At 39.7% G+C, this 25,931-nt stretch overlaps 1 protein-coding gene and 1 long non-coding RNA gene across 3 annotated transcripts in view; one reads left to right on the top strand and one right to left on the bottom strand.

Moving 5' to 3' along the window:
* Positions 1-14,895, top strand: part of LOC121345164 (vitellogenin-1-like) — a 43,306-nt gene extending 28,411 nt beyond the window's left edge. Inside the window, exons 22-36 of the mRNA XM_041421764.1 lie at positions 507-676; positions 1,292-1,721; positions 2,001-2,260; positions 2,343-2,399; positions 3,214-3,402; positions 4,389-4,595; positions 5,535-5,677; positions 6,192-6,330; positions 7,520-7,655; positions 8,355-8,541; positions 8,938-9,035; positions 9,605-9,699; positions 9,805-9,964; positions 11,147-11,308; positions 14,325-14,895. Of these exons, the coding sequence (XP_041277698.1) occupies positions 507-676; positions 1,292-1,721; positions 2,001-2,260; positions 2,343-2,399; positions 3,214-3,402; positions 4,389-4,595; positions 5,535-5,677; positions 6,192-6,330; positions 7,520-7,655; positions 8,355-8,541; positions 8,938-9,035; positions 9,605-9,699; positions 9,805-9,964; positions 11,147-11,308; positions 14,325-14,443 (2,552 nt within the window). The 3' untranslated portion in view covers positions 14,444-14,895. The remainder of the gene's footprint in view (positions 1-506; positions 677-1,291; positions 1,722-2,000; positions 2,261-2,342; positions 2,400-3,213; positions 3,403-4,388; positions 4,596-5,534; positions 5,678-6,191; positions 6,331-7,519; positions 7,656-8,354; positions 8,542-8,937; positions 9,036-9,604; positions 9,700-9,804; positions 9,965-11,146; positions 11,309-14,324) is intronic.
* The window catches only part of LOC121345165, a 62,156-nt gene extending 45,556 nt beyond the window's left edge, over positions 1-16,600 (bottom strand). For both annotated transcript variants that reach the window (XR_005953930.1, XR_005953931.1), the window contains exon 1: positions 16,453-16,600. This is a non-coding gene — a long non-coding RNA (uncharacterized LOC121345165). The remainder of the gene's footprint in view (positions 1-16,452) is intronic.
* Between the last annotated feature and the right edge of the window lie 9,331 nt (positions 16,601-25,931).

The following is a 25,931-nucleotide window of genomic DNA, read 5'->3' as shown; positions in this document are numbered from 1 at the left end:
GTAGCTACATTCTAAAACCCAGACTCTAAAAGGGAATTATGGATTAACCCTGCCAGGATCTAGTCCTTAATGTCTTAATCCATGATCATAAGAAATAAAAGCACAGCAGGCCACTGAATCTAGGTCTCCTAAGTATCAAACTAATGGCCTAACCATTGGACCATTCTTTAGCATTCAAGGGTTGAGTCTCATTTCCTGTCTGATGTTTAATTCTCTAAACCACAGTTTATCTCTTTAAACAATCCAATTCACTTGATTTAAATCTGCTGTTCATTCTGTTTATTGACTTGAAAAGAAACCAGTATCATGGTAATATTTTAAATTTTGGTTGCCATTAGGTGCTTTAGCTATTAAAGAAAATTTTTAACAAAGTTGCTCAATACCAATAATAATCACTGAACATTTATATTTGAGAAAAAATGGCTAAATAAATTATGGTAAAATTGGATTATTCTCTCATTCAGTTGCTAATAGTAACAGTAATACTAATTGTCATACAATTTCAGTTTCCACTGAAGCACCTATTGAAAAAATACAAGTCACCGTTCAAGCAGGAGACAAAGCTCCTACAAAAATGGTACGTCTAGTAACATTTGAAGATCCAGAGGCACAAGCATCTTCCAGAAAAGAAGCAATTAAAAAAGTGAAGAAAATCCTTGCTGCCACTGATGATCAGGTACTGCTGCAAAATTCCACTTCTGGATTTGTGGGAGACATTACACAAAGCTTATTTTTATTCCTTCTACTAAGCAGCTTCCTTTGTTGAGATATTATGCCAAAGTGGAAAATAAAGACAGATTTTGGATACACAAGTCTTTCAGCAGGTCTTTTGTTTGCACTCATCCTTTCTGCAAGTGAAAGACATTAGAAGGAGCAGGTTGGTTTTGCATGCTTTTCTGAAAATCTCTTGCAGCCAAAAAGTAGTCTGTTATTTACAGCTACTGCAACTGCAGCAAAATGATCTGACACCAACTACACAACCTGCCCTGAGACAGTGACAGCTACAGCACTGTCATTACTGATACCAGTTACATGTTTTTCTGTGGTCAACAACTGCTGCACATGCTCCTTATCACTAGAGTGTTTGTGGTGTTGTTCTGCTTATGTGTGGGTTTAACACATTATTATGAAATTGCCTTTGAATTATTTTGATGTGTTGCAAAGATGTTATCAAGCATACACCTTGTCTTCTAAGGCAGCAGAGATTCAGACCTGTCTGCATCTGATTTTACTTATGCCATTCTGCAGGAACACAGAAAAATAATTTTTTTCCAATGTTACCCTTGACTAGGGGACAAGAAAACACAGGAGTTCATCATCCAGTGCCAGCAGCTCCAGTGGAAGTGCCGAGAGTACAACGAGCAGCCCCTCCAGCAGGGACTCTGGTGACAGAGCATCACAGGGAGGCGCCCAGATAAATCTGAAAACAGGGCAGTCCAAAGCCAAAGGAAAGAAGTTCTACCCATTTGGGGGCAGTGGCAGTAGCAGCAGTAGTGGTAGCAGCAGCAGCAGCAAAAGCAGTAGTAGTAGCAGCAGTGGCAGTAGTAGTGATAGCAGTAGCAGTGGTAGTAGTAGCAGTAGCAGCAGCAAGAGCAGCAGTGGTAGCGACAAGAGCAGCAGTAGTAAGAGCAGCAGTAGCAGTAGGAACAGCAGTAGTAGCAGTAAGAGGAGTAGCAGTAAGAGCAGCAGTAGTAGTAGCAGCAAGAACAGCAGCAGTAGTAGTAAGAGTAGTAGTAGCAGCAGCAAGAGCAGTAGTAGTAGCAGCAAGAGCAGCAGTAGTAGCAGCAAGAGCAGCAGTAGTAGTAGTAAGAGCAGCAGTAGTAACAGCAAGAGCAGCAGTAGTAGTAGTAAGAGCAGCAGTAGTAACAGCAAGAGCAGCAGTAGTAGTAGTAAGAGCAACAGTAGCAGTAGCAAAAGCAGTAGTAGTAAGAGCAGCAGCAGCAGCCAGAGCAGCAGAAGCAGTGGTAGCAGCAGCAAAGGCAGTACCAGCGGCAGCGCAGGCAGCAGCAGCAGTAGCAAAGCATCTGGTATAAAGCATAAGGCTAAGAAGCAGTCCAAGACCACATCATTTCCACTTGCTAGTGCTGCTGAAGGAGAGAGGAGTGTCAGTGAGCAGAAGCCTAAAACACAGAGTAGCAGTAGCAGCAGCAGCGAAAGCACTGGTGCTTCCCGCTGGCGCAGCAAATCTGACCAAGGAGCTGAGACGAACCACTTCAAGTCCCAAGTTCACAGTGGCAGTAGTCACATCTCCACAGAATGGGTAAAATGTCTAATACTTTGACCTCTGCTAGGAGGTGATCTTGACTGAGCTGTAGGTAATAACTTCTTTTGGAATTTTGCAGGAATATCACCTTCCAAAAGTATACAGTCTCCGCTTCAGGTCTGCTCACACCCATTGGGTAGGTGCCTAATTCAAGTGCACATTGCCATGGTAGCTGCAGCTGATGTGATCAAACCTGTTACTGGGGGGCTTTATTTGGGCCATTTCCCTTGACCATTCCTTTACACCCAATAACAATATTGATGATGAACAAAAAAAAGCAGATTTATTATTAATATGCACTACATCCTTTTGGTGTTGCAGCACTTGCAATTCTCAAATTTGGGTCAGGACACACAAATGCAGCCAAAGCTAGATTAACAAAGACCATGGGGGAATGATAAAACTGTGGGACTTTCCAATGGGAATAGTTATGTCCACAGTTCTGAGGCAACCATGGCAAAATCATTACACAGATTTTTTCAGAAACCAGGTTCAATACCCATTATGGCACAAAGGTATTTTTAGCATGTATTAGAAGGGTGATAATGGAGTGGCTTTTGTAGGTGTTACCTGTACAGCTATTATACATCCTACATGTGAAAGAGGAAGATGATTTATAGTGTTATTCATGAAATTGTATTATCTTTTTTTTCCTGAATATATTTGACCACTTATGATATGCCACTTTTCATTTCCCTAGCATTAGACCCAAACAGTGTGATGTTGCTATTTTCAATCAGTGTCTATGCAATCTTTCTTTCAGCAGAGATCTCGAGGTGGATCCAAGGCGCATTCCAACCCAACATAATTCATGTCTACATAGGGAAATAAAAATAACCCTCTAAATACGTCCAAGTCCATTACCTATAAAGGGAGGCTGATAGCTCTGATTTTTATAATGTAAAACTAGAGGCTATCTCATAGATTTTTAACCTATTTTTATTTCATAGCATCCAGATCATAAAGGATCAAGCAGCTCATCATCATCTTCCTCTGAGCGGGGAAGCAGCCACAGAAACAGCAGCAGTAGCAGCAGCAGCAGCAGCCACCACCACCATGGAAAAAGTTCTGCCCACAACTCCAGGAGGAGCAAAAAAGTCAGCATCCACCACCACCATGGCTCCAGCCTGACACGTGAGGTACAATTCTGTGGGGTACCCAGAGCAGCCAGGCTTAGCTGGCTGCTGAGCAGGAGCTAAGATGTGGTGGCACTAACAAGGGTTAGGCTCAGGAAGGACACTAAAAGTCTGTAAATTGAAAGTCAAAGTCAACTGAGATATTTCCCTGCACAAAAACCTCAACTTTCTTTTTTCAAATCCCCTTGTGTTTCCTTTCCTTCATTTCTGAAGGTATTTGCAGTATGTGAAAGCCTGGATTTGGAAATTGTACATGTTGAAGGGAATGTAGCTGTGAGTCAAAGAGGAAATAATTTTCTTTTTCCTGTGAAAGCCCAGAATACAAAATCAGTTGCTTTAGGTAAAAATGAGGAAGAAATAAATAAGTCTGCCTAATTATTTTTAAATGTAGACTGGAGGTCATGAGTGCATGCAGAGTATAACTAAAATCAGATTTTCCATGGACATTAGTGATTGGTAAATGTGAAGGCCCATTAAGCACAGATTGCCTTTACCTTTATTATGCACATAGTATTCTATAATTGTATTGCATAAAGGTATCTGCATAATAATAGAACAAATAGTTCTGCAAATGCAGGCAATGTCATGGGGAATTCTGCTACTAAGCAGGATTTCAAAATATTTGATTGGTTTGAAGAAACTGTAGTGTAGTAAAATAAGTTGTGAATGTGTATACTACTCTGAATGTCTCTAGTACACATTGTAGGCAACTATTTGAAACATTACCATAATGAACAAAATCTTGCTATATGCATAAAGATAGCCTGGAAGCATCTTGGATCCCTCATCAAAACAATCACGTCTTTGAATAATTAAGTTTCCAACCAAATTCATCCTTAACTACTGTGGCTATAGAAATATGTACTGCAAACAAAACTGATGGAGGACAAGGGCTGCTGCCTGCTATCAGTGCACATTAACTGGACTGCAGGCTCTCCAGTGAATGCACAGAAATCCTTAAACGCAGATGGTCGGGGGCTCTTTTTCAGCGCAACTTCCTGGGAGACGTAATTCCACCTGGCATTACGATTGTGGCCCAGGCAGTAAGGAGTGACAACAGAAATCAAGGTTACCAAGCTACAGCATATGTTCGTTCTGATTCTGCCAAAGTTGATGTGCAACTGGTTGTGGTTCAGCTGGCAGAAACCAACTGGAAAGCGTGTGCTGATGCTGTGATACTGCCTCTGAAAGCACAGGTAAGTGCCCAGGCAGCTTTGCACAGAGGGACATCTACAAAGCCCAGAGGAGGCACAGAGAATTTGCTGATTAAGAGTATTAAACAGGAAAGGCATATTTATTTTGAAATTTTTCACAAAGGTGGGGAAGTTTCAGAAAATATTTCACCATTAAAATAGAAAATAAGAAAATAACAAAAATACTCATACACTTCAAACTCTGGCAAAAAAATATTGATTTTCAAGATAAATCAAAATATAACCAGTAGAAGCATAAAAAAAATTGAAAAATTGACTTCATCACTATTTATTATCTGTTCTACTATAAGTTTTCTTGTCTGGGAATCTGCCTGGTTTTCTGTATGTAATTTAATGAACCCAAGTTTAGCTCAGATGGTTAGAGCATGGTGTTGATTGATGCTAAAGAGAGCATCATAAATGAAGGAACAGGTCCTTACTTTTTTTGCATATCCCTGTGCTGTGCTTCCCATGAGCTTTTTGGAGCAATTGTTTGTGCAACATTTATAAACCTTTGCTTTTTGCAGTTGAAATTAAAAAATTCAGCATGATATTCTGTATTGAAGAAAGTGGGGTGGGTTCAAATCAGGAGGTCTTGGGGAAGGCAAAGAGCAATTATAATGCAGTCCTTTTCTAGGAGAAAATACATATTGATTAAGAAGTTACCACGTCTAAGGAAATCTCAACATGTTTCAGTGGCTGCTTTGAGACAGGAACATGTATAGGTAGTTCTGCACAGACCAGAAAACTTTTTTCCTACTATGCCTCAGATTTTGCATGAACAAGTCAAAATTTCTCTGTGAGCCTGTTTAGAGTAAAAGATTGGAAATATGAAGGATCAATGCACAAACTGGTGAAAGAAATTATTGCATTTTGAAATGGTCAAGGTTCATTCTGATATTTTTTTCTGAACTTTGGGTGACTGTTTCCCTGTTTACAAAGGCCAGACTGAGATGGGGCAAGGAGTGCCAGGATTACAGGATAGAAGCAGTGGCTACCACAGGACAACTGGCAAGGAAGCCAGCTGCACAGCTGAAGGTGCAATGGGGAAAGCTTCCATCCTGGATAAAAAAGACAAGCACAGCGTATGTAATTCATTATTTCTTAAATTTTTATTTGACTTTTTTACCCTACTTGGCCTTTGAAAAAACACTGAAAGAATTGGATGGAATTTTTCAACCCAAACATACTTGTCTGGGCAGTGCTTGGGTGATAACCACAAGTTCAGTGGTAAACAAGTATTTTATTAATGTGTTCTAATTTTTCCACATTTCATATTAAATGATAGACTCCAAATATTTAAAATGTATGTTTGATTTCATTTTCTATATTAAATTCTTTTCTATTTCTGTTCAAAATGTCTTTTTGTTTTAAAGTGTTCTTCTATTCAGTCTCAAAAAATAACAATTTGAAATAGGCAAAAATAAAACCTTTTTCTTCTCAATAAAATCAACCACTTAATTTGACCCAAAGTAATATTTCCTCTGCTTTTCAGATCTTCCATTTTTTCCTGAGTTTTTGGATCTGCCTGTAGTCCTCACCATCCTATGTGTGCTTTTGTTCATGCACCTGAGTTTGTCACATCTTGTTTATCTCTAGATTCATGCAATACATTCCTGGTGCAGCACTCGTGTTGGGCTTCTCAGAAGTACATCAGAGAAATCCATCTCATGAATTTATAGTAAGAGCAGCTGCAACATCTCCACGAACAATTGATACAGTAATTAAAGCTCCTGAGGTACGTTAAATTTTTATTTTCGTTTTCCTTACATTGAATGATTTTCAACTTAGAATGTTTTGACATGTAATGTAAAGATACAAAAAGCAAAACATTCCCTTTTAGAGAAGCTGCTATATACTTGACTATATTAGATGGGTGTTCAAATACATACAACAGTTCCCTTGATTTTGTGCTGCTTTGGCCCATTGCAGCAGTAAGTTGAAAATCAGACTCTGTAGTCCAATACTTTATTTGCACTTTATTTGCATTCTGAGAACATCAGTGAGGCCAAATTGTCTCAAGTATGACTGCTCTGCACTCACTCCTTTATGCACTTTTACCCAGAGTGACTAGTTTTTGAACGAGGGTCTCAGAGCAGGTAGAGGGGGCCTTGAGAACACTTTGCACTCTGCTGCAGCCGCAAACAGCATCCGTGTGTGTTGGCACTCCAGCCCCACACCTGCAGCAACCATGCTTGATGTGACTGGTCTGAATAAGCCACAAAAGCAACTCTGCTCTAACCAAACTGGAGCAGTTAGTCACCCTCTCACAGGAGCCTGCACAGGCAGGGTCTGCAGTCCCACTAATTAATTGGTCCTTGTCCACCAAATTCCTAGGCACCTCTTTGAGAAAATTCCCCTACAGATCTCTGGCAAATTAATAACAGCTAGCTATTCATACACAGAAACCTGTGTGTCTTTAACCCACCACAGTGCTTCAGTTCTGCAGGATCTTTAATTGTGATCATGAGGAAGTAGGTGCATTAGGCATTCATTTGATTCTCTTGGCAAATATAATTTTTAGCTGCAGTGAAGGATCTTACCCCAATGCTGAACACGCCGATTTTCAGCCCTTAATAAATGAGATTCATTTTTCCAAACACATCCATCATCTCAGTTACTCAACTTGTTACCTTATTTTTTAAGAAGTCACTCAAATATCACTTAAACTCATCTCTATCAGTTACTTTCCAATGTTCTTAACAATTTCTCAAAAAGTCAAGTATGACTAGAAGAGATGATAATGATTTCTCACAAAAGCTGAAGGTTAGGGTACATTCTGCCAAGACTAACACAACTGCAATTGTAGAAATGCATCTTCAAGGGTTGGGGGTTTTTTTCCAAGATAACAGAGGGGGTTTTTTGCAGTCATATCTTGAGCATATGGTTCAATTTATCTTAATGTATTTTCATTTCTGCTTTTTCAGGTAACACTTTATTGTCAGGGACTCCGATTGCCATTCACTCTGCCCTCAGGCCCATCTCCAGCTTACGAGACTCGAGATATCACTGCCTGGAATTTATTTCCTGAAATAGCTTTACAAATAGCACAAGAAGATCAATGTAAATGTTACTTATATGTTTGTCTCATGAATAAGCAATGTGTGTAGATCCATACTCTGCCATGGCTGGGCCTTGCCTTTCCTTCTAATGGTCTTATAGGGAAGCATAGCATGCACCTCAAGCCCTGCTTCCAGCAGGTCTTTCCCTCTCAGAGAAGGAGGTTTTTGGCAGGTGAATGAAGAGGCTTCAAACTGCTGTAAATATTCAGGGTTTGGGAATCACTCCTGTCTTCAAGGACTAGAGGTTGTCTTTTGCCCCTCCTGAGAAGGTGCCAGCTGTGCATTGAGAGGCATCAGGTGATGGGCACAAGAGAGTCCATATATTTTCTGTCCAGTTTATTTTATTCAGAAAGGAGCCACGTGAGTCTCTCCTGGTTGGTGTCTAGCACTCCTGTGGGAAATGGGGACTTTTTATCACAGTTTGTCACGGCACCCAGTTTCTCAAGAATTTTGTATGCTTTAGTCCCTGTTAGCTTGAGTTTTGGGTTTGGCATGTAATCAAAATCAATACTAGTATAATCTACAGCAGGTAGTTATTTTGTAGTGTTCTCATGTCCTTACAGACTCTGGCTTCTGCCAAGGAGGTGAAGTTTTCTTCCTGTTTGCTGGGTAGTTCAATCTCAAAGAGATGTCTTTCAGTACTTCACAGCACCACATAGCGTGGTCACATCTGCCATTTCTTTATGGTTTTGTTTTGCAGCCACGTGTGAAGTCAGGGAGAAAGATTTCAAAACATTTGATGGTGTGAGCTATTCATATTCTTTCAATAAAAGCTGCAGCCTGGTGGTGGTTCAAGACTGTACTGAACACCCAAAATTCATCATTGCTACAAGAAAGGTCAATCCTCAATCTTTCTCAAGAGAGGTTCACATAAATACAACATCAGCGTAAGTGTGGTTTATACTTAGAAATTAGGTACAAAGTTTCTCAGGGAATCACTCTGGGAGTGGGAGATATCCAGCTTCTAGCTGAAACTGGTTTTCAATGAGACATATGGGGAAACACAGAATTTCCAGAAGGAATCTTCATCTGAGGCTCTATGGTATACTTGCTCTTCTCTTGAGTTCCACAGCCACCAATATCTCATAACTTGCTCACTAAGCCCCCATGCTGTCTTTTCTTTAAAGGCTGAATATTAAAGCCCACAGTCCCAAAGAATTTTGCACTTTGGAAAGAAAACTGCTTGTTCATTCATTCAAATTCAGATAGTCACAAATATCTATACTTCTCACATTTTAAATTAACCACTAATTTATTCTCTTTTATTTTTTCTTTTTCTGAAGGAACATCACAATCTGTCCTGCCTCAAATTCGTCTCTCCTTGTGGCATGCAATGAAGAACGAGTTATATCACACAGTGGAGTTTCTGAGTATGAAAAGGGTAAGCTGTGATACCCAGTTTTCCAGGACTGACCTGGGAACTAAATATCAAAATTTTATGAATTTCACAGAAAAATCTCAGTGTAAAGAAAACACAAGTGGAATTAATTCAAAGAGAAAACTAAAGACTACTTTTTTAAGTTTTGTAGTGACTTGTGTTCATGTTTCCTACAGTATATACACTCTTACTTTCCTCCAGCATAACTGACAGGTGAATAAAGACCTTTCTTATCATACCCAGCTTGGTGCTTGTTCAGAAAAAAAGTTCTTGTTATAGTCACAGAGAGATGCTTTAGTTCAGACATTTTAGCTGGAGTACCACCACTGTCATAATTTCTAAATTTAGCACACTGGATACAGAAGTCAGTTCCAACTATAGGTAACAGCAGTAGAATATTTGAAAATATATTATTTTTTCTATTTTTGTTTTTCCTCTCCACTTAAATATACATATTTAACTGTAGCAGCAAAATTACCATTGTGAAGGAAAACACATTGTGGTGGGTTTTGTGTTATACAGTTTCTCCATTAATTTAAGATGATCACGGTATGATTCACCATCTTTTATAGGCAATGTTAAAATTTATAAAAATGGAAAAACAATTGCTGTGGAAGTTCCAGCACTCGGACTGAAGAAGGTGACTTTTGATGGTGTAAATCTTAAGGTACTGCACTTGCTTTCAAGGTTACTGCTTTCTTTCTGCCTGGTGCCTTGCCAGTGGAACAGACCAACACTTCAGCATTCACTACAAAGATGTGCTATTTTGCAGGTTACGGTTGCTTCATGGATGAGAGGAAAGACCTGTGGAGTTTGTGGTAATAATGACAGAGAAAAGGAAAATGAGCTCCTCCTGCCAAACCATAGGCTGGCACACAGCTGTTCTGCGTTTGTTCATTCATGGGTATTGCTGGAAGAAACCTGCTCTGGTGGTGAGTGGATCTGGAAAAACTCTGTGCTTGGATAAATTATTATTTCACTTTTCCTCTGCCAAGAGCTAGAAAATATTTTTTTAAAGCAGTAGATACTTTTTACTTAGAAATTTCAATAGCCATATGTATCCATTTTAAGTTTATTAACCACTGACTGTTTAAAACAATGCTTGTGAATATGGAGAATATATACTCCAGTAAAAGTCTTTGTCTCATGTGCAATTCAATGTCAAATAATCGATTTTTATTTCTTACACTGAGTAGGTTTTTTCTTGAGAGGCAAAATCAGCCCTAATCTTGCTCCCAATGAAAAAAAAGTGTGATTTTCACCACTGTATCAAAACAGTTTCAGCTGTTGCCTGCAGACTTAATTTCACCACACAAGATGCAGACTATGAATACAGTGTCAGATCCTACACTCATGTAAATTTCCAAAGTGCAAAAAAAATTCATTTTTGTTCTGCATCATGTGAGGGTGCAATCTCAGGAAAATATTTAGAACTACTCCTACAGTAAAGAGCTTCATCTCACACATAGCTGGAAAAACAGTGTTAGACTCCCATAATATCCATACAGTTTTGTTTGGTAGGTCTCCATTTACCTTGGACCTGAAATAATTTTATTGAAGTTAATGGTTGCTTTCTCCTTGACTTCAGTGGCAGCAGAATTATACTTATCTGTTTGTCAGGAAACAGACTAGTAACTGGGATCCTGTTAAGTTACATTATACCTTTCTAGTGAGATAATTGCAGCACTATAAAAATCATCCAATACAAAAATTATCCTTGTTGTTACTAAATAAATACTGCCCTTTTTTTATCCATTCACTATGGTTGACATTTTTCCTAATGCAATGAAGTAGCCATTGTGCTTGCAGTATCTATTCTTAATAGCTTTCAGACATGAGAGGTTATTTTCTGTGTATTATGTAGTTCTAAAAAACTGAGTATACATTATTCCATTTGGGTTCTATTGTGCAATTAGATTTTAAAAATAGCTCCCCTTTCAGACTCTTTCCTCGACTTATTATTGTTCTATCTTGATAACCTCGCTACTGTGAAAATGGTTTGTCAGATACCTCTGTTTTAATAAAAGCTGAAGAGAGAATATGGACCTTTATTATTGCAAGGATCGATTGGGATTTATTTCTACAATTTTAACTACCTTTCCTTTTCCTCTTAGGGTGCAAGCTGCAGCGCAGTTATGTGAGGCTGAATCGAAATCCTACTATTGATGGTGAGGAATCTACGTGCTACTCTGTTGACCCAGTACTGAAATGTATGAAAGACTGTACTCCAATCGAAAAAGCTTCAGTAAAGGTTGGCTTCCACTGCTTCCCAAAAGGTACAGTATTTTTCTCCCTCTGTGTGTCACGTACTGCAGGAGCTGTCAGAGCACTCAAAAGAACAAAACACAGCACAGCCGTGCACAGACCTGCATTGCTCCAGCTCCTCTCTGAGCTGCTGTTTTTAATCCCATTAGTATTTGCTATAACTGCTGACAGTGCTGGCCAGCTAAAAGCTAGGTTAGGTGATGGCAGGTAGAATCATCTGAGAAAAACATTTGAGGAGGTAAAAGGGGCAACAGCGATCAATAAAATCACAAAATAAAATTTGTCATGTCTTCAGGATCTCCATGAAGTTGAGATAAGCAACACTAAGTCCTTTTATGTACATTACAGCCTGCAATTTTGTGTGGACCAGGGCAGGCAAGGCAATTGAAAGTCAGTCAGGTAGTGTGACATGAGTGCTGTGATTAGACTGCCATGCTATGCCACTGTGCAATACATCAGCAAAACCACATTGCTGGAAGTTTCTCTAGATTGTTCCAGAAAATGGTTTGGTTTTTAAGGTATTTTATACGCACATACTCATGCCCCAGATTAAAAAAAAAAAAAAAAAAAAAAAGAAGAAACAAAAAAACACAAGCCTTTTTCTCACTTTATTTATACCAGGATATGAGGCACAGTCTAATACAGTTTCACACTTAAGTTATGTAATCATGAAAGGAGAATCCAACCTGGAACGTACAGATTTTTCTGGTGCATTCTTTCCTAAGTCTTTTAATTAATTACCTAATTAATTAACGGTTTACAGGGAAACCTAACGTTAGGAAGTATCTATTGAAGTGGTTTGTTCTCTCTTAACCATTGTTGGCCAAATCCATTGTTAGCTGAGATAATCCAGTGTAGTTTCACTGGAGCCAATGCACCTCTGTGTTGAGTAGTACTGGAAAGGACAGGGTATTTTATGCATGAATTTAAATGTGTGTGTAGAACTTTGCACTTTGCTTGCGTTATTAACATTTGCAATGTGCTGAATCAGCCCAGAAAAGCAGAGAGGATCTCTCAACAATAGTCAAATATCTGCAACAGCCTATTCAACAAGTAGCACAGAGAGAGTGTTAATAGTTTTCTGATGGCTCTCTGAGATGAGAAAGGATGCATTCTTTCATAAATAGAAAAACCCACCCTCTACAAAAAATCATTCAAAAATCTTGTTATATCCATGTTTCACAGATTTCTATTACATATCCAAGTCTGTATCTCTGAAGTGTCATAACCCCAGACCACTCACTGCCTTAGAATATTAGGCTATAATAAAGCTGTCTCATTCTCTCACAAAACAGTTTGAGAAAAGAAGAAAATCAGAAAAAAAAAAAAAAGATGTTAGTTGTTGCAGCCAGTGCTGTTTTCAGAGCAACTGCAGGCTTCTCTTGCTCATTTACTCAAACAGAGAATGGGAAGCCTGCTTGCAATACTTTTAATCAAGACCTTATTTATTTAATTTGTATGTTTGTTTATTTATTTATTTGTCCTCAAGAGGGAGCAGAAAAAGAGGAGGAGAGGGAGGAGGAAGAAAAAGATTCCATTTATCATTCTTTAGCTTGCTAAATTGATTGCTTTTTCTTAGGCTAAAGATCAATAGGAATACAGGGCCAGCACTTAAAAACTACTCCTTTTTTTCTTTGTCTAATGACTTGAAGCAGTAGAAGTAGTAGAAATCTTTTCCTTTCTCAATCTACGAACATGCATGCACAGGACAAAGTACTTTTCTCAACTCTTTATATGAGAATTCAGACATGATCGTTTGCTGTTTCAAAATTGAAGGATCCCATCACTGTCACCAGTGGGGCAAGGATAAAATGAAGTACAAGAATGCATAATTTCTCCTGTTGTCCTCAAATCAGCAAGACTGTAGCCTTAAGAACTTGGCTGAGGCAGGCATCACTCCAAGTTTAAGTCCACATATTGGTTTATATTTCAAACATGCCACAAGGGTATCAGTGACATGGGGATCAGTTACACAGCCATGATCCAGTTTGCAAGGAAACCATTTCCTACATGGGTATGAATGTGCTCAGACCCACACTGTGCCAAGAGTAAGAGACACAATGTACATAAAAAACAGAATTCAGACATTTTATAGCATTTCTCATTTCACAGCATGATCATATAATATACATTTTTAAAATCATCTCCGGCATCTTTCTTGGAAATATTTATTGTCCAGTTTATTATGCAAAACCTGTGCTTAATGTTGGACAGTAATTTAGCCACGGAGAGTGTTAACCTTTCAGAAGATAAGTGACTGATGCAACCTGAATCATACAGCAGTGTCCATATTTCCCTGTGATGAGGGATGGCATGTTATAAATGTACTGTCCAACTGGGGAATAAAACAAATGGAAGCAAAATTATGAAAGCTTTACGCATTCTCATTATACAAACTTAATCTAAATGGATATCCTAATATTCTTCCAATGCAATGATAAACCTCCAACTAGCTGGGAATATTTAGTGGGAGGATGAATATCATTATTCCATTTAGATTATTTCAGCATTAAGGAATATGGCTTATTCAAGCTGCTGTTGATAAAGCAGTGTGGTAAGGTTAATACTGCAACTGACAATGCTCTGCCAGATTTCACAATATATGGGAAACTTTAATTAGAAGTTTATGAACCTCTGAAAATTCTCCAAAGGGCTTACCCTTCAGAAATGAACTTCGACAAATAGTCAGCAGAAATACCCAGTGATATGCAGCACTAGCAGAAGTGATTGCTGATGTGGATTGGTACGTGGTGGTCTTACACTGACAGGGGCTACCTCCAGCACATTCACAGTGTCCTTTTGTCTTTGTGCTCCATGAAATGTAATTCATTTTGGTTTTAGGGAAGTATTACAGTAATTATATCATGGATGAAAATCCTGTTCCAAGTCAATGAGTCAGATGTCAGTCGTGAGGGCAGGATTTCATTCTTTACTTGATTAGGGAGTTGACAGACATCAAAACAGTATTTCTTTGAAATGTGTTAATTTGCTTGATGTTAGTTAACAATGGCTTCACTCTTCTGACAGAAACTGCTGTAAGCCTGTTGGAATGGCAGAAAAGCAGCGATAAGAAATCTGCATCTGAAGATGTTGTGGAGTCTGTGGATGCTGACATTGATTGTACCTGCACTGGCAGCTGTAGTTAAGTTAACGTTTTGGCATTGTGCTATAGACATACTACACAAATAATTGAATAGCTGGACAGATAAGAAGGGAATATAATAGCTGTAGTAAAATATTAAGAAAGGTGCTTGAAGAAAGTCTACTGCAAAGTCAAATGCATTATGTACAGTCTGCACTGCTTAATAAATATGTTCATTAAATAAGTATTCATGCGGTCTCTCTTTATTTTTCCCTATCAACAAAACAATCAGGCCAACTATAATATTATACAGAAATTCTGCTCCCTTTTATCTGCGATATAATTACAGCAGTCCGCTCTTAAAATTACATTCACTAGGTGATGAAAGAAAAACATGATTATGGCTACTGCTAACATTCCATTGTGCAAAGAATTTCATATTTAGCATACTAAAGACACAGTAAGCATTTGTTTTCTTTTATGTTTTCTGGTAAAGAGCAACGTCTGTTCCTGGAACCGTTCTGCAAAAAAAAATATATTTTACTCCCAGCAAGACCATTAGCCTTAGTACATTCTACAAAGGAATGAATTGGACTGCTAGACTCCCACTGTAGCTTTCCAGAGAGCTATAGTGTGTGACACAGTCCCCATTTTCATTTAAATTTCAATGGATGTGCTGTTGCTTCGTGAACTAACTAAAAGTGTGAATAGGAACTTTTTTTTGCTTTACCATCTCCTATTGTATATTTATGAAAATGATGGCTTCAAAAACTTCAGGGAACAATAATACATCAAGTAGCATTCCAAATACTCCAAAAAGCAATATATAGAAAGATATGTAAGATCAATAGCATCATAAAGCTAAAATAAAACACAAGCAGGACAGTCAGATTGTGTTTAACCAGTGAAGAGTCAATCTGCTAGCTTTCACTGTGCAGAAAGCTAATTCCCTCCCACCCCAGGGGACCAGGACTAGGAGGCACCTTCAAACCCCCAAGCAATGGCACAATATCTCTTCACCCTGTGTCACAAATCAGCCGTGCACTGAACCATGGTATGTTTTCCATAGCAGTCAATAGCAGCCAGCACATTTTCCAAGGGAAGCCTTAGCGTGGGCAAGGTACAGCTGAGCCCAAACCCTGGCAGGAAACTGCCATTAAAGAAAATACTTTTCTTTCTAACTAAAAACTGATCTATCAGAATGATTGAAGACTAAATAGTTGAACAATTACAGCACAACGCTTCACAGCGCTTTTCTTTCAAGAGCAGAAGCATGAGTAATCTAAGGAGGTACTCCTTTTACTCTCTTTTACTCACCAGCTTTCAGAAAAGGCCCAGTTTTTCTCCATGTACAGCCCTAACATCATTATTTCCAGAAGTAAGCCATTACAAGTTTGTTCAAACCAGATGCCTGATGCATACCCTGGGACAAGGGTATTTGCCTCTGCCCCAAGCCTATCTCCTGGGGCTAACCTACAAAGGCAAAAGGCAGTTACCTGCCTCTTTCTCCTTCCCAGCCTTAATTCTTCTATGTATTGTATTTGAGAATATATGCAAATAGCCAGTGCTCTATTCAACAGCTTTTTTTCATGCATGTATCTTCAAACTAAGATCAGTAACATGAATACTTGCCCTGTGTTTTTATTTGTAATAAAGCATTCACAAATTGTACAAAAGCTGTGTTTTCCTAACTCATCAGAAGTGCTAGATTACAAAACAGATAGCCTCAAACAAGAGGGGAGAAAATTGTGTTCCACTTTCCCTTAAAATCACACTAGTCTTACACCTGGAGAGTTCTTTCTTGCTGGTATTGTTTTCACTGTGGCTTATGGGAGATTTGACATTGACTTTCATAGGATCAGACTGTCATCTTTAATCCAACACCTCTTTCTTTAATCCCCTTGTTTACAAGAGAGAAACTTTTGCCAGTCAACCACTTGAGATAGGACAAAGGTAGTAGGAGGAGAAGAAAAATGAAGTTTCATGCTCAACTACTAAAACAGGGGGTTAGTAACAGCAAAGAGCCATTAGTAGGAGAAGAAATTCTGCTCCTGGAGCAGGGAATTCACTCACCATCACCCCACCAGTACTGCAGCCTGGGCTGGGGTGCAGGCTCCACCCGGGGGAAAGCAGTCGCTGGTAAAGCCCAGGCACAGACCTTGCTCTGCTCTGCACAGGGCATGGGCAGGACACAGCTCCCATTTCCACTTCCAAGGGGCAGCTTTCCTTCCTGGCCAACTCCTGTTCATTAGTGCCCTCTTGCTGAGACAGCTGAATGCCTTTGACTGCCTGAAAGGCTTCTCTGCAGCTGTAAAATCACAATGCAATGAACGTTAGAAAAACCGGAGGTTGGTAGTGTGCACAGCAAAGCAAAAGACTTAGAACCAGCTCATTTTGCCAAAGGAACTAAGAACATTAGCAGTACAAGTGTGAAAAAGCCCTTCTGGAATTTCTAATGCACCACACAGACATTTCCAACCCATCTGGGAGAATATCTGAGTCCAGATTTAAACCTCATTTGGAAATCATGCCTGTCCTATCTTATAAAGCAAGGCAAAGCTATGTACCCAACTGAGTATTAAAATGTGTACTACACAGACTGAGCTTTTATGCATTCCACTTTTCATTCCTAGTGCTTCTCAACTGTATGTATTAATGAATTCTGGACTTTACTGCAGTAACCAAGTAATATAATCTTGCAATTATGGTACTCTAGTATTGTTGGGTTTTTTTAAAATGTCACAAAAAAGATGCAGACCTAAGCATAAGCCAGGCTTGCATCTTAATCCTGCCCTTGCAGCTCTGTAATGTGGTTTTGCATGAGCCTGGGGACTTCTGTGTCTCATTTTCTGCATCAGAAAGATATGACTGCTTACCTACTTGATGGAGTCAGAAATGCTTATGAATTTATAGTCCCATATGTCTTTTGCAAGTTCTTCAGTGATTCTAGAAATGAAAAGTAAATTTTTCCACTAGATCTCCTAACCACATGAGTATATTTTATTGCTAAGTTGAAGGTTTTCATTTTCAGATTCATCCAACTGTAAAATAACTATACATTTGGAAAAAATCAAAACAATATACTTAATTTGTTCACGGTCAGCTTTGGTTAAACCTTAGTGGATTATTCCTAAAAGCCTAGAATTGGATGGTGCTATTACAGACAGATAGGCAAAAAGGCTATTGGAGACACAGCCTTTTGTAGCCCTAGACAAAGACAACAAACCTTTTGTCCATCAGATCTGGCTCTTTTGATTCACTAATTTTAAATGACACAGTGACTCTCAGGAAAGCAGGATCATTCTGCTCCAGAGAAAGAAGCTGCAGTGTGATAGGAAAGGACAAAATCACTAATACCAGACCCTTCCTGGAAATGAAATGCCAGTTCCACAGTGTGAGCATTAAAAAAAAAAGCATCTTCAATTCTAACTCCACAGAAGCCAATGGTTAAACTCAACAGAGCCAGGCTTTTACTCAGCATGTTTGAATGAGTTATTAAATGAACTTTAGTTGTCCCTAAAAATAAATGTACTGTGCGGATCTAAGTGCAGCTGATGAATAAGAAACCTCAGGAATCCAGCAAATACAGTAGTTAGGGCTAAAACCAGAGACAGCTCAGAAGGTTGCAGGAGTAGCTATTAGTGGCCATCTGAGTTTTTTTCGAATCTCAAGGTCTCTCATGCCATCTACTGGCTTTTTTTATTTAGTTACAATGGTTTCAATGTTTTTCCTTGAGATTTTTTTATAGGTCTGATTTATTCCAGGTAGTTTTACATAAATTCCATTTAAGGTTTGAGGTGGGGTGTTTTTCCCTCTTATCTCCACACTTGATTACTATGCGATTTTTTTTCCTGTGAGTACATTACAGTTTGGTACTATTCTGAATACAATATTTCACATTGTCCCCAGAGGAAAAAGGCATTGCATAAAACATTCTTATTTCTGGTATTGCTGGATAAGCAATAATTATACTGTAAGCAGTACTGGAAGAACAGTTTACTAAAAAATCCAAAGCTGTTCAAAAATAGTACTCACAGTTCATTCTTAATCAGTGTGAGAAGGCTGTTATTTTAGTACCTGGAAATGCTTAATGTACAGAAAAAATCTGGTTATCCCTCTTTTTTCACTTGCAGTTCACTTAGCTGTAATTCACAGCAAACACTTCTACAGCCTAATATTCTTAAGTTGCCTTTCAGATGGGGTTTGATAAGCAGGAATTATCTATATTGACAGATCTGATCACAGAGCTTCCCTTCATTATCTGTAGCCTGTCCAGTTTCCTTTCCCTATTTATGCATCCACTGGTCTGGTCAGGACACATGCAGGCACCTAACCTTCATGTATCTTCTTAACATTCACAAGAAAAAGTAACCCAACATTCCTTATAGACATTACATGAAACAATATTTAAATGCTTAAGTGTAACTGTGGTCATATCTGTCTCTTATGCAGTTGAGAATTTACTCTAATTAGAGCTGCTTTGATGCTTTGTTTTTCGCCAGCTGATAAAAAGATAATTACAGAAGAAAAAAGAAAAATAAAAGGAAAAAAAAAATAAAACACCCAGAGCCCAAAATTTGGGCTGAATAAGCTGACATGCTAGAATTCTACTCAGACTCCTTCCTCTGTGGTCAAAACAAAACTAGTACTATTCAAGCTCTGATCATGATTTGGGGGATGATACATCTAAGGCATCTTTCCCTCCAGCCCAATCCCTACCAAGGCTTCAGTAGGAAATGCTGAAGATGTCATCATACACATCCCATTTCACAGGGCCTGGGCTCCCTGGGAACAGTTTCCACACCTGAAATCACCTTCTAGGTTTTGGCACATGGATTGCCCGTTCTGAAACACAGCCGGGGAGGGTGGGCCAGGGAAGGAGGGTCACATCTCAGATGATTGCTCAGCCTGTTAAATCAGTGAATGAAAATAGGCATAAGCATAATCACAGGTACAGTACAGAGGGAAGAGCAAGTTGTGTGACACTTTTCATATCATCCGTGTGAGAAGGGGCTGAACCCTGTGTATTTTCTACCATTTCTGAGCAAGGCTGGTTTTTAGGATGCTGGAGAGTTCTACAGCTTGTGAAAATTAGGCAGTGAAAGACTTCACTACTTAAAGGTATAGAAGGGAGTATTACAGATTTCGGTCTTGAGTATAAGCACTTACATTGTACCTAAGTCTTTTTCTTTCCTCTGTGAAGCTGGGCATCAGTCTCTACAACACTACAGCTTCACACTGGAAAATCCTAATGCAACCAAACTGAAATGCTCCAGAGGAATTAATTGGTGACCTTGCCTGACAGACCAAAATAAATCTGGCAGGCAGGCTGCCCCCTTTGCCAAGTGCTCAGATCCCCAGCTGCAGCCATACGGATTACACTGCTTCCCGGGCCGGGTGAGGCTGCCAGCTCTGCGTCCTGCCAGCAGCCAGCTCCCCTGCGCTGCCTCCTGCCTTCAGCTTGGCTCCGCAGGTTCCTGAGCCTGCCCAGGGCCAGCTGGTTAGCACCAGGCAGACAGGGAACCTGGCACTGCCCGCACCTCTTGGCCAGCTGGTGGATCGACAAAATGGATTGCTCCATTCATGAGCAATTCTGGGATGCTGAGGTGCCCCTCGCGCGCAGAGCGAGGCGCGGCGCGACAGCCCCAAACTGCCCTGGGAAGCAGCTTCTTCCTGCAGCATCTGCTCTGCCTCGCCTGCTTCACCCAGGCAGGGGACAAAGGAGCTTTTCAGAAGTTCTGTGATGAATTTATTTCATTTATATTTCTCAAAGGATCTGAAGTTCAAAGCACGAAAATTTTTGCACATCCTTTGGTACCCCGTTTCGGCTTTCTCCTAATAAGTAGGCACAGACTGGCTGAATTAAAGGTCATGGTTTAGGTTATAGGCACAGGCAAAGCCCTGTGCTCTGTGTTCTACCAAATCGGCAGCTTTACATGAAGGAACGCCTACAGAGTAAACCCTTCCCTGGCCAAGAGAATCATAGCTCAGAGTATAGTATGCTTCTGTATCATGTTAATAAAAATATAAAAATAATTAAAAAGGATTTCTCATTTCTTACACAGCTTCTCTTATCAGTTCTAGGGGTAACTCCTTTATATTAAAAACGTGTGAATGTCACCTTCACTCACCTGCTGCCACCAGGTCACCATGTTTTCAGCATGGCACCAAAGAGTAGTTGAAATGTGTAAGTTTTTGCTCTTCCTGAGCTTGTTTCTCCTTAAAAGTATCACTTAAAAGGAGGATTTTTAATTATTTATATATGCATCTGATTTGTTCTGAAATCAGTGATAGGACTCAATGCCTGAATGGCCCCATAACAGCAATAGAAATATTTCCTGTAATTGTGTCCATCCCTTCACCATTGTTCCAGTCATCAAGTCCCCTTTTAACTGCAGTTCCATATGGAACAGAAGAGAAAAGCAGTGCCACAACAACTTACATTTGCATAACCTCTGGGCTGGAGACAGTGTGAGATTTTCACAACTGCTAGCTGGAAATGTATTTGTTTAGCCAAGCTGCCAAAACTCATATTTTAGCTTGGGAAGTCTCTCATCCAATAAGGCTCTCATTACACTTCCACTGTTCTACAAGCACTTCATCTTAAGGCAATCAAGATGTAATAAATAGTGCTTTTTAAAAACCAACGTCCCTGAGTCATAGGTATAAGGAATACAGTTGGAGTGGGATCACCCAGAGTCAGCCCCTCAGGAAAATACCTGGTAATTTCCTCATTACATCATCCTTAAATGTCAACCATTTCCTCTATAGTTGCACTAACACTGAAAACATGAGCCTTGCTGTTTTCGTCCACATCAATATGCACTTAAGTAAGAAAGGAAAAAAGTTTCTTCTGCTGCAAAAATGTTGATAGATTTTTAAAACAGTATATGAGAAATAAAATGTGTGGCAGAATCTGCCTTACTATTCTAACATCTCAAGACTGAAAACTGCAATAATTTTTCTGAATGACAAACCAAGCACTTTTCTTCCTTGGTGATCACACAGCAATTTCACAGCTACTGGGTTTCATTACCCTCTTCCCTCCCCAGAAGGTTCCCTTCCCATGAAAAGACCTTTCCTACTTTAAGTTCTTCTCTTTGCCTGAATTCTGCATTATGCTATTTGTAGGGCTTATTTTTCCCTTGTTAGTCAGTAAGCAGGGTTGTCAGGAAAGCACTACATAACCAAGTGTGTCTCAACAAGCTGAACAGATTTCTACAGCAAACCCTCAGGAAACCAAACTGCAGCTCCCTCTGCTCCTACCACCTGCTGCTGCATTTACCTTCTAGATAAGAGACTTGGTGATCTTCTCAATGGTTTTACCCTTGAGAGAATGGAGCAGCAGGAAATAGGTTTACTCACACTTCACCCTGACCTCTAGGTGAGAGGAAGCCTTCCCTGTACAGTTATATGTTCACAGTAGAAGCTGATAAATAGAACCACAAAACAAAGAGCAGAGTTAATTAAAATTCGTTAGTGAGGTTCTCTGCTCCTCTTGGCCACTTCCAGGGGTCCATCAGCTGCAAACTCACTGCCACTAGAGGGCAAACATGACCAAGGCATTTAACAAAATAAATCCCTGTACATTAATATATAATCATTGTTCATTATGGCTGATTTTGTGAGAAGAAGTCTCTTTGCCTGCTTGTACCTTCAGAAAGGATACTGTGATGGTGAATTCTACCAGAGACATGGATGTCAGACACACTAAAAATATTCATGGTTGGAACTCTCCCAAAACACACAGACACTTTATTACACATGTCCCTAAAAATTTTATAACTGCAAGCAAGCAAAACACTCTCCTCAGATATTCAAATAAAAATATGGTATATGCATTGTTGTTCTTCAAACCAATACAAATGAAAACAAACTAGATCTTTTACACCCCATAGAAAAGCATTATTTTGAAAAAATATATTCACAGCAACCAGTCAAAAGGCTTCCAGAAACACTCTAGGTGTTTCCTGTTAATGCAGGAGGTGATACAATGAGACATCCAGACTGACTCCTCTACAAGGCTCTTGTCTGCTTTCACCTCATTCTCGATGAGCACATAGGCAGCTCAAGCCTTGTTCAACAACTCTCCATTTTGGCTTCAGGGTCTGTGTGTGGCGTTAGTCATTATCACATAATATGGGTGTTTAGCTATTCAGCTATTCAAGATAGAGAAGGTAGTTCCTAGTGCAGCAAAGTGAAAGGAGAAAGTAAATAAAACTGTGTAGGGAATCATTCAAGATGTAATTTAAACTATGAAGAGGAAATAGTACTCATTTGATAATTTCTTGAAAAATTTGTGCAGGTGATTTTTGTAATGGAAAGAAATGGAACGTTTAGAAAGATCCTGCAGAATTGATATCAAAGTTCAGAAGCTGGTGTCTGTTTTCCTTTTAATGTAAGCAAGGCAATATTTTTTGTTAACGGGAGGTCCAGCTCCCTAGCTGCAATGAAATGAAGCCTCTGGAGTTGCATTTGCCTCTGGTATCAGTAAGTGACCTCCCAACATCAAGATTTTACAAAGATTAGCCCAGCAAACACATAAAATGTCAAAAGCTACAGGAAATCAGGAAATTTTCAGCTTTTTCCTCCTTTAGCTTCTCAGAAGGAAAGTTGTCAAAGTAGCTGTCTGCTAAACATATTATCTGACTTACTGTAGAAAGAAGGATGTCAACACTGCACGTCAAATCCAGCACTGAGATCTATTTTTTAATGGGCAGGATCTGACTTAGACAGATCCCAAATCTCTCTGCAATTACCTTCATCTGTAGGAAAGGCACAAAAGGATTTATCTCAAAGAGCTCTCAAACTATCTTCTAGCCTTGGTTTTTATGACAAAAGCAAAGTAAAAATCTTAGGAAAATATTTTCAAAGGCATTTTTTGAGGAGATTGTAAGTGTGAGCAGCTCCCCTGCCTTCACACCAGCAACGGGGCCACATGGTTGGCCAATGACATTTGCTTTCACCCAACACCTTTCCTGGGGGTCTGGTGACCCTTCCCACATGAGCTCCATCCCTCTGTCAGCAGCCAGACACCAGGACACCCAGTAGCTTGAAGGAAACAGTTCACAGGTGAGATAATGCCACCAGAACTATTCATCCACCACTGCAGCTTATTGCCTCCAGAGAAAGTGTTTGGGACAACACAGTGGGAATTGAAATTACTCACTGCACCATCCCTTAGCCAGAGACCCTCCAAATATAGGGAGAGAGAACAGAAATGCAAGAACACTAAAAGAAAAAAATAAAAGCTGGGCACTTTCAAGATGTTTCAGCTTGATGAGCTTAACCTATTGAGTATGTCAGTGGTCCCCTGACAGGGCCACCAAGGACATGCCATTGCAGTGGGAACAGACACTGCTTCCTGAAGCCAATGCTCACACAAGTGTAAGAAACAAATTAATTCATTCCTGCCAACGTGGGCTATCATCTGTTCCCTGCTAGGTTTTCTTCCTGTTCAAAGCATACTTCAAAAACAAGCAGTAATGTGACCTGAAGTCCAAATTTTGCTACAAGAGCCTCAGCTTTTGGGAGCCCTTCCCACAGGTTAAGGGAAGTCATGTCAGTCGGGTGTGATAGTCACCATGTTTCACAGCTGATTTCTCAGCTGTCCCCCTGTAGATGGTCACTTCAGAGTTATACCCAGCCACTACATCTAATTAATCACCCAGTATTAGCCTAAGAGCAGGTCCGCAGATGCAAATCACAAATAATGCCACTTTAGGATTATGACCTGTGATCCATCTTTTTGTGTGTCATTTTTACACCCACACAAGGTACGTACAGAGCCCTAATGTCTCTTTTTACAAAAACTTCATGAATGTCCACAGAAGGGATAAAAAAGGAGACACAAACGTTTAAGGTTAAAGGTAAATTTTTGCCTTTGTAACTGAGCCTTATTCCCTCCTGGATTAGATTCACCAAGCATACAAAGATGTGCTTTTGTGGCCCAGGAAAGAAAAGCTCTGGACAGGTTTTGCAAGTGCCCCCATGGAATCTTAAGTGGAACATGAGGGACTGCTCACCTTTAAGTCAGCAGTGTGCAGGCATTAGGGAATGAGACAGCACATCATCTAACAGCCAGCATACCTCACTCCTGTCTCCTCCTTTCCGAAGTTATGCATGAGAATTAAAGAAAAATAAAATAGAGGAGTTTTGTAGAAGGTGATTGTCCAAAAATATATGAACAAGATTTTTTTCCTTCTTCTCAGCTGGGTGGGTAAACTCCTGCTGTTCTGGATTGGGCTGGATGCTAGCCCTTACTTTTCCTATGTTTGTCTTTTTCTCTGCTAGCAAAAGACAATTTATTCTTTAAAGAACATTGATATAATTTCAGCATATTTTAACTTTTTAGAAGATGAAAAAGGACTGAATTGTCACACGACTTATGCAGTCAGAGTATGGTGATCCCTAATGGGACAAAAGCATGGCAGAAATGGAGAACAGCTGCGTTCTCCCCAGCTGATGTGCTTGAGAACGAAGCCTGAGCACCTTCCTCAAAAGAAGGAAATGTTTTCCTCATTCTAGAGGAAAGTTAGCTCTGGCACCAAACAAATGGGCAACCTTCTAGGAACTGCTCCCCAGGAAGTCGCCCTGCAATTGCTTCTGGTTGAAGCTCACACAAGAATTCAGTTTATCACAAAGGCTTTAGGTAGAAAAGCTTTAATTATTAAAAGAGTGTGAATTAAGCAGACAGTGTGCTGCACCTACAGTGCCTTGGTGAGAAGGCGCTCTGTAAACAGAATTATTATTTCATCAACACAGTAGAGTCCTCACTTAATGGCTCACTAACTGGGCCAGAGATGAGATTCGATGTGAAGAAATCAATGACTCAAAGCAAGAGATTCAGCAAATATGAAACACCTAGTGCTTAGCTCTTAGGATTGCATATTGTCTCCTGTGGAAGTGACTCGTATCATGCAGGGAGAAAATAACACTCCTGCTGCTGCATCCAACTGTATCCATGGGAGATAAGACTGAACTGGTGCTTGCCAGCACTAGAGTCCCATACTTTAAGGGGGCGTTATTTGCTTTTTGGTGTTTTCCTTCTGTGCTATCTCTGCTAAATTAGTAAGCATTGCTACTTCATATTTTCAAAATGTTCTTACTCCTTTCTTTCTTCTTTTTGTAAATCATGACTGCAAAGTCAGTATTTCTTAGTAATGGTAGCCTTATTTTGGTGTCCACCAGATGTATAGATCAATCAGAATGACTCTGCTGTACCGCAGAGCAGAATCACCAAAGGGCATCCTGCAAAATTAAATGGGAAGAATAATGAAGTCCTTCACAATTCTTCTCTGTTCTAACCATTATAACAACTCGAGAGAGCAGAGAAGATATTTTCAACATGTGGCTATAGGTGCATGACTCTTCTTCAGACAGCTGGCTAGAGGGTAAATGGCACGAGCAATAAGTATCTATCTCTCCTCCCCAGGAGTGAGCATGATTCATGGGTGAAGAATACTTTATTTTCCTACTCACCAGCACACTGAGGCTTTTCTGTGAAATTACTTCTTAAGTTTTCCCCTTCCCTTCAGTGCTAATTTAGGAAT

Source organism: Onychostruthus taczanowskii, unplaced genomic scaffold (assembly GCF_017590055.1).
Source record: "Onychostruthus taczanowskii isolate IOZ18803 unplaced genomic scaffold, ASM1759005v1 scaffold7, whole genome shotgun sequence".
Classification (NCBI taxonomy): Eukaryota; Metazoa; Chordata; class Aves; order Passeriformes; family Passeridae; genus Onychostruthus; species Onychostruthus taczanowskii.
Note: the sequence above shows the minus strand (reverse complement) of the source record. Positions and strands in the feature narration are given on the sequence as shown.